This window comes from Maniola hyperantus, chromosome 17 (assembly GCF_902806685.2).
Source record: "Maniola hyperantus chromosome 17, iAphHyp1.2, whole genome shotgun sequence".
Classification (NCBI taxonomy): Eukaryota; Metazoa; Arthropoda; class Insecta; order Lepidoptera; family Nymphalidae; genus Maniola; species Maniola hyperantus.
In genome coordinates this window covers 8,541,456-8,557,942 of record NC_048552.1, presented here as the reverse complement: position 1 = coordinate 8,557,942, position 16,487 = coordinate 8,541,456, and the positions used below count along the sequence as shown (strand labels likewise).

At 37.2% G+C, this 16,487-nt stretch overlaps 2 protein-coding genes across 11 annotated transcripts in view; both read left to right on the top strand.

The window, feature by feature from the left end:
- LOC117990122 (uncharacterized) lies at positions 1-2,441 on the top strand. 3 transcript variants are annotated; one of them, XM_069504077.1, is made up of 2 exons: positions 1-19; positions 459-2,441. In XM_069504077.1, the coding sequence occupies exon 2, from the start codon at positions 466-468 to the stop codon at positions 1,315-1,317; it is 852 nt and encodes a 283-aa protein (XP_069360178.1). In that variant the 5' UTR covers positions 1-19; positions 459-465; the 3' UTR covers positions 1,318-2,441. The 3 variants fall into 3 exon arrangements, with proteins under 3 accessions (XP_069360178.1, XP_034833467.1, XP_034833466.1); XM_034977576.2 differs by lacking the exon at positions 1-19 and adding an exon at positions 121-386; XM_034977575.2 differs by lacking the exon at positions 1-19 and adding an exon at positions 123-382.
- Positions 2,442-3,096: 655 nt separating this feature from the next.
- Positions 3,097-16,487, top strand: part of LOC117990118 (unconventional myosin-IXa-like) — a 49,258-nt gene continuing 35,867 nt past the window's right edge. For all 8 annotated transcript variants that reach the window (XM_069504273.1, XM_069504271.1, XM_069504268.1 and 5 more), the window contains exons 1-5: positions 3,097-3,956; positions 5,014-5,157; positions 6,775-6,887; positions 12,191-13,104; positions 14,739-14,919. In XM_069504273.1, coding sequence (XP_069360374.1) covers positions 3,921-3,956; positions 5,014-5,157; positions 6,775-6,887; positions 12,191-13,104; positions 14,739-14,919 — 1,388 coding nt within the window. In that variant the 5' untranslated portion in view covers positions 3,097-3,920. The remainder of the gene's footprint in view (positions 3,957-5,013; positions 5,158-6,774; positions 6,888-12,190; positions 13,105-14,738; positions 14,920-16,487) is intronic.

The following is a 16,487-nucleotide window of genomic DNA, read 5'->3' as shown; positions in this document are numbered from 1 at the left end:
TGGGCAAGACGTGATAAAAGTTGGTAGTTTGTTTTTGTTTGTACCTACTTACCTAATACCTATCACCTGAATACGGTGTATATCAGAGCATTAGAGTTAAATGTGATTTTAAGTGTATCATATTGGTTCATTCATTGAGTGTTGAATGGTGATTAATCGTGGTGACGACTGACGCGGGCGCAGGCTGCCCGATAATCGGCGATCGTCTGTTATCGCGTCCGTCGCGCTGTCCGGAGTGGTTGCGACCACTCACTCTGAGTACAGGCCGCGTCGGATGCGCCTGTCCTGTCCGCAACTCACCCCGACCGTTTTGTTTACTTACAAGTTTTTTAATTCATAAATACTTTAAAAATAATCCAAACTAACAGCTCAAACATAATTTGTAAGTATCGCCGATAGTATTCAGTTCAAACTTTTAAAATCTTACAAATTATGCCACAATTTTTTTTAAATTCCAGATTTAAAATGTACCGCGAAGATAGCGGTCTGCATCTTGACGATGCACTCCTGAACGATCAGCTTCTCTTCGAATACACGCCGGTCGAGAGCCTGATCAACTTCGAACTCCCGACGAATCTCAACACCGACTTCGACGACTGGCAACTCAGTGATGCGGATTTTCAGTGTGATGCGTTTATTAACGCTTTGGACGATTCAAACAGAGACAGTTCAAATTTAGAAGGCAGCTCTCCCGTACTTTTTGACTTTGATAATTTGGACAAGAACCTGGACGACTACCTTCTAGAAGCTCTAACGAACGATAAATCCAGGGATCTTCTGCAGTCCGCGACAGATTCTAATGATAGCGGTAGTGATGCAGATCTAGGACGACTTTCGGTCCTCGGAATCGATTTGGATTCCACATGCGTGCAAGACATTCAATACCCGCAACAAGGTTTTGACAAAAAGAGTGAAAAAGTGCGTATAGTAATACAAGATACGAAAGTGCGATCGTGGGGTGAGCCGACGTTCTGCCCTAAGCTCGGTGCGTTCCGGTGTCCGGTGGAGGAGTGCGGGAAACTTTACGCGAAGGCGTCGCATTTGCGCGCGCACTTGCGGCGGCACAGCGGCGAGAAGCCTTACCGGTGCACGTGGGGAGGGTGCAGCTGGCGGTTCGCGCGCTCGGACGAGTTGGCGCGTCACCGGCGGAGTCACTCCGGCGACAAGCCGTACCGCTGCGGCGAGTGCGGCAAGCGGTTCGCGCGTTCTGACCATCTCGCCAAGCACGGGCGCGTGCACGCACGCCGCGCCGCCGCCGCCGCAGCCGCGGCCAAGCGAGTCACTGTGCATTCTTATCGTACTAGAAGACTTTTGTAAATCTAAGGTGCAAACTACATTTATGCAAACAAACTTCTGTGTTATGGAGCGTTGCAACAATCTAGCGTGATAATCCATCAATAGAAACGTGTCTCGAGCGTCAACGCGCTACACTACCACGGCGGATAAAGAGTAATTCATGTCTTCATAATTAGCTCACTCGTCCTGACTTCGCAATGACCAATGTGTGGGATTACCTATTCTATAGACTGTGTTATACCTAATGTACGTGAATGTGTTGTAAAATGGAAGTGAATGATTTTAGTAGGTACCTAAAATTAAAACTACTATTACCAAGGTTAAAAGAAAACCGGATGAAAATGTACAATAGGGTCAACACAGAGGTCTGTACAACACTGCGAGCCAAGTGAAAAATTGCAGTTTGTAGGTATGCGATTTTGGTGCACTTGACAAACCTAACTGCATCACAAAGTGTCAACTGACTGCGCAGCTCGTGCAGTATGTCAACTGCAATATAACTGCTTTCAAGCTGTAAAAATCACGACACACTACCTAAAACACAGAAGTTTGTTGGCTTCTTTATGTTTTACCAATGTTTGTTTGTGATCAAGTGAGAAACTGTTTAGAAAATAAGCTGAGACTACAATGTACCGAACCAAAGATCGCGCAGGCGCGTTTAAGTTCTAAGCAAGTAATTTCTTAAATTAGATATTAAGTACTCACTTAGTACTTATAGGGAGGGCCTGTACTATATAGAGATTTCTGCTCTCAATTTCTATCTCTTCTCTTTATTTCTAATTACGTATAAGCCTTTGTTTTAATTTTTTATTTATTGATACAGCACAAACAATGTATAGAAGTTAGGTAGGTACTTATTTGTTACTTAAAATAGCTAAGATAAGAATAAAAAGAACGTCGTATATAAACTAATTGCTCATACACTGACCTTAGGAATCTCAATCCACCAACTATAAAAGTCGTTGTATGATTGGGTTGGTAAGACTTGACTTGTTACATATTTTTTAATGAGTAATGTATCGTTATTAATTTGTATTAAAATGTATGAGACTCTACTTTGTATAAAGTTCAACAAAATAATACGAACGTATTATATTTACCTTCTGTTTTGTCAATACCTAGCTCATTTTAGATAACTGACAATAATAAAATTATTGATAAAGTTCTTGTCTTTACATCTAAACTTTTTCCCGCAACTTAGTACAAGTGCATTTACTTAGCTTTTTTAAAATAATATTATGTTTTCCCGGGTTCAAAGTAGTCAAGATCACTTAGAGGATCTACTTATTACTGCCTGCGAAAGTCCTTTTAAAATCGGTCAAACTGTTTTAAAGATTAGCTTAAAATAGGATTTATAAATTAAGTTAACCAAACCAACTACCTATGTATTTTGATATTACAGACCACATCGGCCCTTGACCCCCAAACTACAAACTAATACACGACCACACGACTGTTTAGGTAATAAAAACATTCGCTATTATTTACAAAAAACATTCCATTCCCAAAGTTAGGTACTTACTCCAAACTCTGTCATAATAACATAGTTACCCGTGCCACCATAGTCTGATTAAGTCATGACGTAGTACATCCAAATTCTTTGGCTGATGCTATATATCAATGTTACCCGTTTTTACTCTATTAAAAAATTACAAATGAAATTTATTGTCTGTGGTAAAATAATAAAATACTCTATGAATAATTATAACCCGACTAAACAGTAATAACCACTATTGTCATACTGTTTAAAGTAAATATTAAGGCTATCTAAAATAGCAATACTATCAATAGATACACGATTCAATTCGACTAAAGATACAAATAAAAATGGTGGTTCAATTCTCAAGACATTTTGTAGATTGAAATAAATTACTTACAACAAAAGAAACACATTAGAAGTTAGTTAATATTTTTAATGATATTCCCATTATAATTGTGCATCTAGTGCGAATATATGGTGCATAAGCGAGAATTGTGTATGACAAATAACAGGTTGTTAAGTTATTGAAGGCAAGACACCGAAATCGTTGCGATTTTTTATCAAATACAGTATACTTTCCAAATAGTGAAGAAAAAAAACGTTGAATACAAAAGGATACAGTGTGTCCGGTGCAAACTGATGTTGTTAGTGAATTACCAATAGAATCCTCAGGCGATAGAGGCTTGGTAACTACATTTCAATCAGCATGTGACCCACATCTGAGATTTCTCTTCCTTGTATATTGTTGCTTTACCAATATTATCACTCGTCAACCGCAACGTCGCTGCAGCTGAGCTCAATATAGGAAGACGATCGACGAGTTACTCTGTGTGTATCAGATATGACATTTTATGAACTTGTCACGGTTGACTACAACCAGTGCACCTCAGGGGGGTCTAGGAAAGAACAAGATTTCTGCACACATTATTCAAACAGTTGCGATTCTTTCGTAACAGCTTAAACTCATTCAAGAATCCACACTGAAGACCTAACAAGTGCCAAGTGGAGTTTGTGAATAATATAATTAAGTAATTAAATGATAAAAAGTGAGAATTTTCAAGAGACATTGCAGTGAAGTTTCAGTGGTGTAACAAAATGAGATTATGGCATCTTTGTATCTCAAAAAGTAAACAATGAAGTAGGAATGGCTCATGCTGAAAATCACAGATATATTGTGCAGGTCAGTTACACATTTGATTTGTATTTGATCACAAAAAAATCTTGAAAGTATTTTTTTTTTAGTTTTCACAAGTGTTCACACAACTTTTAATTTGCTATATTTGAATGTGGTTTTGTTCTGTATTTTATTCAAGTTGTTGTTGTAGTTGTACTTAATACTTTCAAATTGACCTTTGTTCATCTTTTTATCAGTGCTTTGTAATAAATATTGCATTATACAAAGATTCATAGGCCATTCAACATATTGTATGTGTGTTTACTTACATGTTTATTGTTTATATTTATAAAGAGAAATCTTACCAGATTTTGTCTAAAAATAGGCTGGCATTTCTGAGCCTAATATCATATTTCTTGTTACTAAGATAAGTAGACAATCTAAGTAGGTATATGAACATACAGAAGAAGTGTTTCTCGATACTCAGTTCCTTTTCAACAATAATCTTTTAATAATTAAGTATCGAGACATTGCGGGGAACTATCTCTATGTTCAAAATAATGTAAAATGAAACTAATCTCGAGATAGTTGGAACTGACTAGTTCAGGCATTCACCAGCAGTAAAAAGACCAAACAGGCCCAGCACTAATTACGTACATCCATAAACTCATACTACAGTGTTTACAACTAACTAGATGATGCCGCAAGGCGTGATAGTCTAGTGGTTAAGATGGTGATCAATCCCAGGCACACACTTCTAATTTTTCAGAGTTATGTGCCTTTCAAGCAATTAAATATCACTTGCTTTAACGGTCAATGAAAACATCGTGAGGAAGCCTGTATGTCTGAGAGCTCAAAAATGTTCTCAAAGGTGTGTGAATTCTGCCAATCTGCACTTGGCTAGCGTGGTAGAATATGGTCAAACTCTTCTCATTCTGTGAGGAGACCTGTGCTCAATAGTGAGCCGGCAATGGGTTGGTGATGCCAGCAACTTAAGAGTCCACATAGATTCAAAATTTCTATGGAAATTATTTGATTTTCATGAATAAAAGGGAGCTATATCGGTCTCCCGCATGCAAGTATTTTTATCCCAGCAGCCTAAAATATATTTTTTTACATATAGGTCTTTGTGGGGGCACTCTCTGCACAATATGAGGCACTGTCAGTGGAGGCCTCCAAGCAGACCAGCTCGGAAGAGATTGTTTGTTGCATTGCTGACAAACTCAACTTGAATGATGGATCTGGAGGTCCTTATGAGCTGGCAGAGGTATTTGATTCTAATATTTTATTTTTTCTCTTATATATTAATTAACCACTTAAAAAAGAGGTTTATTTTTAACTTGATTTTTTGTAAATTACCACCTCATTTTCCATATTATGAATGCAGAAGTGTGTTTGTTTGTTGGTTTGTCCTTCAATCATGCCACAACGGATCGACGTGATTTTTGCATGCATAGTTAAAGACCTGGAGAATGACATAGGCTACTTTTTATCTCAGAGAATAAAAGAGTTCTCTCAGGATTTTTAAACAACCTGAATCCATGCTAACTAGTGAAATATAAATATAAATAAGTACCTGAGTTCTTTGGTATCACACAATTTCTCACAATAAAGAGTGGCTGCAATATAGAGACCTCACGGACGTAACCCGAGACATTGGACAGATAAGAGGTCGACACACTTATCTGCAATCGTCAAAGTTGAGAGAGCGATGTAGAGAGGTAGTAAATAAAAAGGATGGAGAGGATCCAGGATGCAAACCTTTCTGCCAAATGTCATCAAGATCAGTTCAGTAAAGATTGTTAATTGATATACATTTTACAGGATAGGATATCAGAATGACACTAACTACATGTAGAGGATTTAGAAAAAAAAGAACAACAAGAATAGGACATGAAAAACGTGTTTTACTACAAACAATAGTGCCTTAGCGTAAGACAAGATTAGTCACTGATGATAAATATCATCAATTAATTTTTTTGCCGCATTAACTACGCGCGCCTGTGAATTCCACACAATTGCAACTTCCTAACAGATGTTTCCTTTTAAAATAGACTATAATGTAAATATTTTGCTGGGGATATTCAATCAATGTTAGGAAAACTATACTTAACAATATATTCCGGCATTTGATTGTTATTTTCATCAGCCTACGCTAAACGGCCAATTCTTCATTATTCTTAGTAATATGTTTTGTAATACTTGAAGAGTTATGAATTGAACTGAAAGCGACCTAATGTTAAGTGAGCAATTTGAGCAGTTTTGATTAAAACCTAATAGTTATTCATCCTTAGAAGTATGATAATCCTTTTAAAGTATAAATGATCAAGCATGGTTTATTTCTTATGCTTCAACATCTAATATCAACTTTCAGCAGAATGTATATTTTCAGTAGAGTTTTCAGAGGCAAGCAACATAGCGACTTGAATTCCATACATGCTAATAGCCAAAGAACCTAATAATAGCCTCTCCTAATCTAAGAGTTGTTTTTAATCGATCTTGCAATAGCTTTATTCAATTTTGTATTTTGGCTGCATTCCTATGTCGAAAACTATGTGGAAGAGTGTGGCGCGTACACATCTAACATTCTTAGCGTTGTTGTTGAGACCGACAAATCGTCGCATGACTGAAAGACTACTCTCTACGAAGTCGAAACTGCCGATTGTCTCTTTCTAAAGTTTTGACATGTAATCTTAGCTTTAAACTTCCTTGTTCTGCTGAATTTCATATTAAGTTGTACAGGCTATGTGACGTAATATGAAATTCAACTAAGATCCAAATTTTTTATCCTAAAACATAAAACTTTTTCTTGTACGCTATCGCCGGACACTGGACAATTGCCCGGTTGCAATGTGTGTATCCCATTTACTTGCTTGTTACTCAGGTGGTGGGAGATATGGTTAGCGGCGAGTGCAAGGAGCGGCGGCTGGGAGCCAACGAGTCGCCCGTCGCCGTCATGATGCTGTGGCCTAACAACAACTCGGGACAATATTACAGGTAGGCAGTCTGTTTTTTAGGGTTCCGTACCTCAAAAGGAAAAACGGAACCCTTAAAGGATCACTTTGTTGTGTCTGTCTGTCTGTCTGTCGGTCTGTCAAGAAACCTACAGGGTACTTCCCGTTGACCTAGAATCATGAAATTTGGTAGGTAGGTAGATCTTATAACTGACATTCGGGGAAAAAATCTGAAAACCGTGAATTTGTGGTTACATCACACAAAAAAAATTAAATTGTAGTCATAAACTAATAATTAGTATTGTAAATTTTCGAAGGAAGATAACTTTATCAAGTGGTGTATCATATGAAAGGGCTTTACCTGTGTATCATTTTTATGCATCATAGTTTTTGAATGATCATGCAAGATGTCGAAAAATACGACTGTAGTACGGAACCCTCGTTGCGCGAACTTGACTCGCACTTGGCTGGTTTTTTTGTTGGTACGTGTGGGCTAGTTGTGACAACGCATTGTATCAAATTGATTGCGATTGTTGAGCCACGACCCAATTCAGTAACTGGTTGGGTGACCGACTTTGGAGGTCCGAATTTGGTCTTTTGTTTCTTCCGTGCCTCGAATAGCAGGTTCATCCGTCAGTCCCAGTTATTATCACTAACATCAGATAATCTGTAAAAACATGAAAGTAGATATCTCGTACTCTAAGTTGAGTTGTATGCAGAAGGATCTGGGAAACCACTGGTTTATTTTCCCAAGAAAACTACCATTATGTGATTATTGGAAAGGTGTCAGAACCCGCAACAATGAGGAATAATGACGCAGAGAGAGTGTTTTTGACCCAGCTTAGCAGATACATATTAAAGAGATGTGTTTAGGTAGGATAGTACCTACCTTCACCCGGATTTGATATTTGCTCTCATGATTGGCCTTCAAGACCAGAGAGAGAATTCGATTAAATATTTATTTTAAATAATATGATGTGTAGGTTTTAGGAAAGATGAAAATAACCATTGATGTAAGAGGAATATACAAAATAACCATTAAGCGGTCTTTCATTCTAATTGTTTATATTAAATTCTAATGACGTTAAAATAATCCACGTTCCACACACGACGCACTGCACGCCACTATGTCATAAAAAACGCGCGCGTACCCGTGCAGCATTTGTAAGGATTAGTGACAGTGATCGTAGCAAACCACTTGGAATAAACTCTATCCTTTTGTTAACTAAGCTCTATGTACTTTGACATTTAAAACTGGAATACTGAAAACAAAACATGGAGGATGTGTCTTTATGCTAAAGTAATTAAGGTTTAGTTTGAGTCGTTCTCAAGAAAAACGCTGCGCCTTGGCGCTGCCTCTATGCCTATCCGCGACAGGTCGAGAAGGCTATCGGGTAGCGAACGCCTCGCACCCCCGCACGGCCCCCGCCACTAACCCACTGGGCGAGCGCGTGTTACGTGCGTGTGTCGTCCCCCCGCTTCATACCCCGATTGCCATCTCAACCTGTCGCGGACTATAGGTACATCATAAGGCTCGGTATCTTCCAGAGCTGAGATGGGTGGAGATGTATTTAACATACCAATCAGATTATTGATAGATGACGTGAAAATCATCACATCATTTATCTGAGGTTATCGGAGGTAATAATCTGATTGGTTTGCTAAACACATCTCAGCCCATCACCGCTTTGGTGGATATTGGGCCTAATATGTACAAGGAACTAAATGCACGTCATAATATGTATTTTATTTTGTTAAGTAAGTACGTACTGCGAAATTTCACCACATGATTTTTTCGCTGAATTCTGTGTGACATGGAAAGTGTATGGAGTCGCTCGCGCGTATTGTTTTTCGTGAGTGCGTGCGGATTCATGCAATTCTATAAGTCAAGAGAATTTAGCTGGGGAAAATTCGCAGTGCAGGCGTGCCCTCAGAGTAACGTTGAACCTTTCTCTGTCATGCCATGCTGTCCTTGTTGCTCGTTCTGTGTAAGGGTCTGGGCATACGAGATACTATTGTCCGCGGAGGGTAAAAGTCAACAGTCTTTTATTACGGGTTTTCGCCGTATCGTGCTATACAGTTCTTCAGTGATCGATATTTATCATCGTCTGCACCGTCCCTTAGGCTCAACTAGAGCATCTGCGTTCACGTTGGCATTTATTTCCAGTCATACTTTGAAAACAAACATCGAGCGGTCAGCGATGAGTGATATCGCTGCGGAACTGACTAATATTTTTTAAATCGCAACTATGCCAAGACTTACCTTTTATTCACGTACTATTTTAGGAATTTAGATGACGTGGTTGTCAACTACTCGTTGATTGTAGACAGTCGGTTGGTAATATATTTTATCAAAGGTCTTTTTACTTCCTTCCGCAAGAAAAAAATTAGGCACATTTTATGATTCATCGTTATTGTTGAACTTCAGAACTTGGCCAATGGATTTCGTTTTCGACTTTTGATAACAATATTTTTTACAATAGAGTTAAATGTTTGAGAGTTCTTCACAGTATTCTCAAGGTTGTGTTGAAGTCTGCCATCCAGCACTTGGCCAGCGTGGTGGACTATGTCCTAACCACTTTGTGAGGAGACCCGTTCTCAGTAGTGGTAGACTTCTCCATAATGTTCTGAAAGGTGTGTCAACTGTGATTTGTGAAGTCTGCCAATGGCACTTGGCCCAGCATCGTGGACTATGGCCTAAAGCCATATATTTGGATTACAGAATCGTAGATACATGGGCGAAGGTATACGATCAGCGACAGGAACACGACTGTACCGCAACTTTTTAGTCTGTATCATCGCAAAAAATCATCGTGGACTACGTGGTATATAAACATAAATCTCTGCTAATGTCAGGTCTAGTGAAACATTAGGATAAATTAAAACGCTCATAAATTTTTAACAGACTTACTTACTAATGTCTTTATTATGCATACCAACAGCTTACATGAGTGTTACCCAAACGAAATCTATTTTTGATACTTGCGTTAACAGCTGTAACATTCTTTGTTCTAAACAATAACTGTGAGTTACAAACGATTGGCATTTTATAAATTTATAGTCTGGCAAATGCAGAGAGGTGTCATATTTTTACTAGAGGAGCAAACGTCATTTATCACGCGCTTCAAAAAATCAACCACACAAATAACAATTACTACATAGAGAAGAGACGTAAGCTTGGTAATAAAAAATATTTTGAGTAAGCGTGTTTCTCAGTGGTTTTGAGCAACTATTAAATCCTGAAACACTTGGTACATAGCGTCGAAAATCATCAACCCTCACTATTCGTATTACAAATGTGAAAGTGTGTTTTTTTGTTGGTTTATTGGTTTGTCTTTCAAGTTACCCGGAATCAGCTAGTCATTTAAATTATTTCTTGTATAACCGTAAGAGATCGTCTATCTAAACTTCCATACTAATATTATAAATGCGAAAGTGTGTCTCTGTCTGTCTGTCCGTCTGTCTGTCTGTCTGCTAGCTTTTCACGGCCCATCCGTTCAAACGATTTTGATGAAATTTGGCACAAACATAGGTTGCATTCCGGGGAAGGACATAGGCTACTTTTTTATCCCGGAAAATTTAAGAGTTCCCACAGGATTTTTAAAAACCTAAATTCACGCGTACGAGGTCATGGGCATCAGCTAGTTTGATATAAATATATTATGGGCAGAAAGTAAAAGCACATCCTTTAATAATTCCTTGTATCAATTCACTAAATTATACAAGGCACTATTGTTCCCATTTACACTGAGAGACTATTTTGAGCGACATCATTATGGGCCTCTAGTAATAATCATGGTAACTCTCTGGGTAAATGTTTGATATTTTTCCTCTAGCTCTTAATTAGCAGCATTGCAGTAGCCGGGCTGCTGTATAATTATCGAAGTATAAACGATACAATACAACTAACCTTGCTAACATATTTATTTACATTCAATACATTAAGTGAACATTATACTCCTATAAGTATAGTATAAGTAATACTGTGTAACGTAGGAACGATCGATTAGAATGACAATTGTTTTTCCTATTCTATATGGTATTGTTGTAAGATTATTCTATTTTAGTATTGGATGGAAAGAGCTACTGATTTTCTTTTTTAGAAACTTGTCGAGTAAAATAATAATAATTATTATAATTTGCTGACTGAAAACGATACATTCATGTTATAATAATATAATATTATAAAAATACTTATATTACTACTAATAAATACTCATTAGTTATAATTATTTTATTAACTACCGCGACTTCTTCCGCGTGGTTTTAGGTTTTTGAAATCCCGTGGAAACTCTTCTATTTTTCGGGATAAAAAGTGACCTATGTCTCCAGGAAATTCGGTACAGTACCTCTGTACCGAATTTCGTTAAAATCAGTTTAACAGATGAGCCGTGAGAACGTAACAGACAGACACACACTTTCGCATTTATAATAGTATGGATTTATTTTGATTGAAGACAATATTGGATAAACTAGTTTTGATAGTGATTTTGCAACCAAGCAATATTCTAACATAGCAGAAATGATACAGCTTAGCACTTGTCAATGAAACTGTGTGAAAAGATATTTTTTTGTTTTCACTACATAAGTAACTAATTCCCCTTTACCCTACCCCTTAATTCCTTAGATGAAGGCATCTAAGCGGCTGTAGTCCATCAGTTGGGATTTAAACCTACGATCTTTTCGATTTAAATCTGCTTCCTAACCGGTGAGCTATTGAGGCCTAAAAAGCAGTTCTAAGACCTCAAAGGCCATTATAATATCGTGTTTATAACAGTTTTATGTTATATAGCTTGTACAAATTATTATGTAGTTTTACGTCTTGATATGAACCGCTTCATTAAATTATCCTGTCACTGGACAGCTATTTGTAGACGACAATGGTTATAATGTTTTTGCTGTGATTCATGCAGCACAATTATCTAATAATAATAATTTTAGCGGTAGGTAATTTCGCACTTTGCATCCTTAATATGTTTTTAATATTAGGTCTGTAAGGTTGCATCTATAAGAAAAATCAAGTTGTAGATATTTGCAATTGTTTGAGAGACTGAGAGTGCTTTTGAAATAAACTTGAGTTAATGAAGGGACCGCATTACGAGTGGTCGGGGATATTGTTGGTGCGCGTGAGTCACTCTTCCTGCGCGCCGCCGCGTGTGATAACAACCATCCTGCCAATCAAATTCGAACTGAAATTTTGTACTGAACATGAATTCTAGTAGGATTCCTTAGATTCCAAGATTAAATTTATTAAAAATGACTGAAACGTAATTTTTTAATCTGTCTTGTAAACATTATTTGCTCCATCAGTTTGTTGATAATAAGTTTTGTTAAATTTTCTTGCAGATTTTATCTGCGCGAAAAAATTCCCGACGAGCCATGGATGGAAAACTTCTCAGTGGATCCACAGTTGATAAAGGATTACTTCCAGCGGTTCCTCTACCAACCCAAGGACCGGGAGTATCCTGACCTGTGCCAGTTGCCCGAGCTGAACGAACAGACCTTGCTAGATAACCTGAGAGCCCGATTTGCCGCCGGATACATTTATACGTACGTGGGGTCTATATTGATAGCCCTCAATCCTTTCAAGTTTTATCCGATCTACAACCCGAAGTACGTGAAGTTGTACCAGAACAAGCGGATAGGGTCGACTCTTCCTCCGCACATCTTCGCCGTCGCCGATGCCGCGTACCACTGTATGTTGAGGGAGCGAACGAATCAGTGCATCGTAATAAGCGGCGAAAGCGGCTCAGGAAAGACGGAGAGTACGAATTTTCTCCTCCATCATCTCACTGCACTAAGCCAGAAAGGATCTCACGGAAGTGGTGTCGAACAGACTATACTAAGTGCCGGACCAGTGCTAGAGGCGTTTGGTAATGCTAAAACGGCGCATAACAACAATTCTAGTAGATTCGGCAAATTTATACAAGTGAACTACAAGGAAAATGGCATGGTGCACGGTGCTGTCGTTCAAAAATACCTGTTGGAAAAATCTAGAATATGTAGCCAAGGTCGCAACGAGAGGAACTACCATGTTTTCTATTATCTGCTGGCTGGTGCCTCCGAGCAGGAGAAGGAGCAGTTGCATTTGCTCAGTGTGGACAAATACAATTATCTGTCCAAGACAGGTTGTAGTGTAGTGCCCGGTGTTGATGAACAATATGAGTTTTCGCGGTTAAAACAGTCCATGGATATGGTTGGGTTCACGCTGGATAAGCAACGACGGTTGTTTGCTGTCCTCTCCGCTGTTCTACTTCTAGGTGAGTTCGCTTTTATTTATATGACACTATTTAAAGAAAGTGGCTCATAATATATGCTCGCTTTTTTAATTAAGTTCCATTCAAAAAGGGTTCAGCAATACATGATATTAAAAAAGGTTTTCCTCAAGTTGTATAAAAATACACTTTTCAATCAACATGTTAAGCATTATTTTATCAATGTGCATGGACTAACTGTTAGAAGTCTATATAATATGGTAAAAGAATTTGCCAATATCTATCCATTCATTTTCAAGATAACCCCTACAATATAAGCAAACTATGATCTAAAATAGTTATCTTTTAAAAAACCTTTTCATAGTTTTGTTATCTAAAGTTATCAAATCTATGATAAGATTAATTTTTTAAAATCCATTTTCTATCGATTGTAAAAAAGTAATTGCTAATCATGTCATATGTGTAGCTGATAAAAAAACTCTTCAATCTCAAAGGTGAATGACCTTATCAGGAAAAAAGATGTAAATATGTAGTGATTTAGTAATAATATAATGTTATACTTTACTTCTTAATTACTGTTTTAATGTGTTTATTTGGGGATGCCCAATAGTATTTTTTTGATTTGATGTTTATATATTTGATATTTATTTTGTTTAAAAAATATGTAAATAAAATACATACCTATATGGTATATGATTTTTGAGTTTTTAATAATGCTTTATTAATGAACTATTAAACCTATTATTCATTTATATTGAGAGGAAAAGATGTATAGAAACTGTCATGTATTTCTCTATAAAATAAGGTCAGTGAAATCTAAAATACAATCAATAATATAGATAAAACTGTATGAGAATTCTTACTTTCCATTATTTCTCTGTCAAGAATATTTATTAGCCTGTTTGTTCATCTATAGAATAAGCTGAAAGTTGTAACATGCTCTATTTAGCACACTTGATTAATGATGTACCGATCTACTGAATCAAATTGCTGCATATTTAGTGACGGCATACTCACTATCTAAGAGATTTCGTATTATATTAAATTGGCTTTTTTTGTCAAGAACCCAGATTCTTGTGGGTCTGCATCTGAAATGAATCAACCAATTAATAATTTTTTTAATCAGTCCAATTTCAATATATGTTTTAACTACATAACGAGCGATGATAGCCTAGTAGACTTTCGCCTGTTAAGGTTCGATTTGGGGCTCTCCTCTAACTTTTTGGAGTTATGTGCGTTTCAAGTAATTAAATATCACTATCAACACATTAGGAAACCTGCATGCCTGAGAGTTTCCTGTAATGTTTTTAAAGGTGTGTGAAGTCTAACAATCAGCACTTGACCAGTGTGCTAGACTATGCCTTAACTCTTCTCATTTTAAGAGTAGATCCATCCTCAGTTAAAATTATAACATTGACTACCTACTTATCAAATTTGTAAAAAACAAATGTTAAAATTTCGTGTAGATTACGTTTTATTCTGTAAAATGGTCATTTATGTAATTTTGGTCATCAGACAAAATAGTTCTCATTCCATACCAATTACAAGTTTTGTATATTTTTATTTTCGTGAAAAAGTAATCACCTGCAAATATCTATTTATCTATCGTTGTCACCTCGACAAAATAGATATCTGCGAGTGAGATAGAGATTAAATTAATTTTCACTACAACTATGCAGGTAATGTTGAATTTCAACCGCAACGCAAGTCCTACCACCACGACGAGGCTGTGGGGGTGCGCAACCCAGAGGTGGTGTCTCTTATATCATCCCTTTTGCGAGTGAAGCAAGAAACACTGCTCGCTGCGCTCACATCCAAGAGGGCCAGGGCGTCGGGGGAGACACTCGTTATTAACTATAGGTATGATTTAATTTTTTTATCTAGTGTTTACGCCATTTATTATATTTGCAAATAATCTATTATATACACACATACGCACATTCAAACTCACACATAAACATGTACGCAATGACATTTCCTTTCAAATTCCCCTTCAGTCCGCTTCCGCATTCTGGCGCTTACGCACGCTGAAAACCGCTCCTGTTTTGCACAACGAATGTGCCACGCAATTTATAACACCCGCTCCGCTCCGCTACCGTTTTAACACGATAAAAGTTCAAAAGGTGTGTAAACTCGCGAAATCAAGTGAAAACCGCAACTAATAAATAAACGCTAATTAATCCGCTAAAATAAGTGATCTGAACAAACCGTCAAGCAAAATAGGTACCTATAAAAAGTGCAAAATTAACCTATGACGTGTACATATTATCGCTAAACAATCTTGCTATCGAAACCCCTTAATTAAAATCAGTGCAGTTAAGTGCAACGGAAGGTCATCCCAAAGGTCATCATCAGCAAGGAGCAGATCCCACTCACCAGTGACCGCCTGAAGCTCAGGTAATCCCACAATCCTTGTGGTTCCATCGACCGGATTTAATCCTTTTGTTCCATCGACCGGGATCCGATCCTTTTGTTCCCATCGTCCTGGATCCAATCTGTTCCCTAACTATCCCGTTTGACCTTTAAACCTTCCATATTCCCTCAAAAAACACTTACAACAAAACACTGAAAACGCTATTTATATATTCCAATACTTATTTCATAGGTAAGAATCGAATCACGCTTCATACATCGAGTACCGAATTTATTAAAAAATATACAAAAATTTTGTATATTTACGCATATTTGTGTTCAGATCATCGCATTATATTATATTAACGCATTATATATAATTATTTACATGTATTTCTCAGTATCTTAGGTTTTAAGTTGTTTTTTTAATTCTACCTGCATTCCGTTCGATAAATTATTCTTTGATCCATAATTATAATCGACCTTATTCGCTTGAAATAACGCTTACTATCGTATATCAAAAGTCAAAATGGCTAAGACAAAGGAATCAACTAATGTAGAAATCGTTAAATTGGAAGCGAAAAAGGAATTTTTATTTCAATCAGTTCAGCAAATTTATGATTTGTCACTTAAGGTGAGTGACCACGCACACAGAACGACTTTCATGTCCCGCATTCAATCTTTGGAGAAATTACGTCTAGATTTTACTACGAATTTAGATGAATTAATTTCAGCCTATTTGAACTCTGACCCTAAGTATGTTCCGAACTACTCCGCTCTTGGCGCGTTTGATACTTTATACTGTCAAATACAATATACGTTTAATGAGATTAAGACTGAGTCCACCACTTTGTCTCAGTATGATAATCAATACAGTTTGTTAAACAAAAAGTTACCTCCGCTAGATTTAAAAACCTTTGATGGCAATCCTGCAAAATGGACTATTTTTTATGAAAATTTTGTGAATCTTATTCATAATAACAACAGACTCTCTGACATACAGAAGGTTCAATACTTGATTAGTTGTTTAACTGATAAGGCGCTCTTAGTCTGTTCAGGAATCCCGCCTACATCTG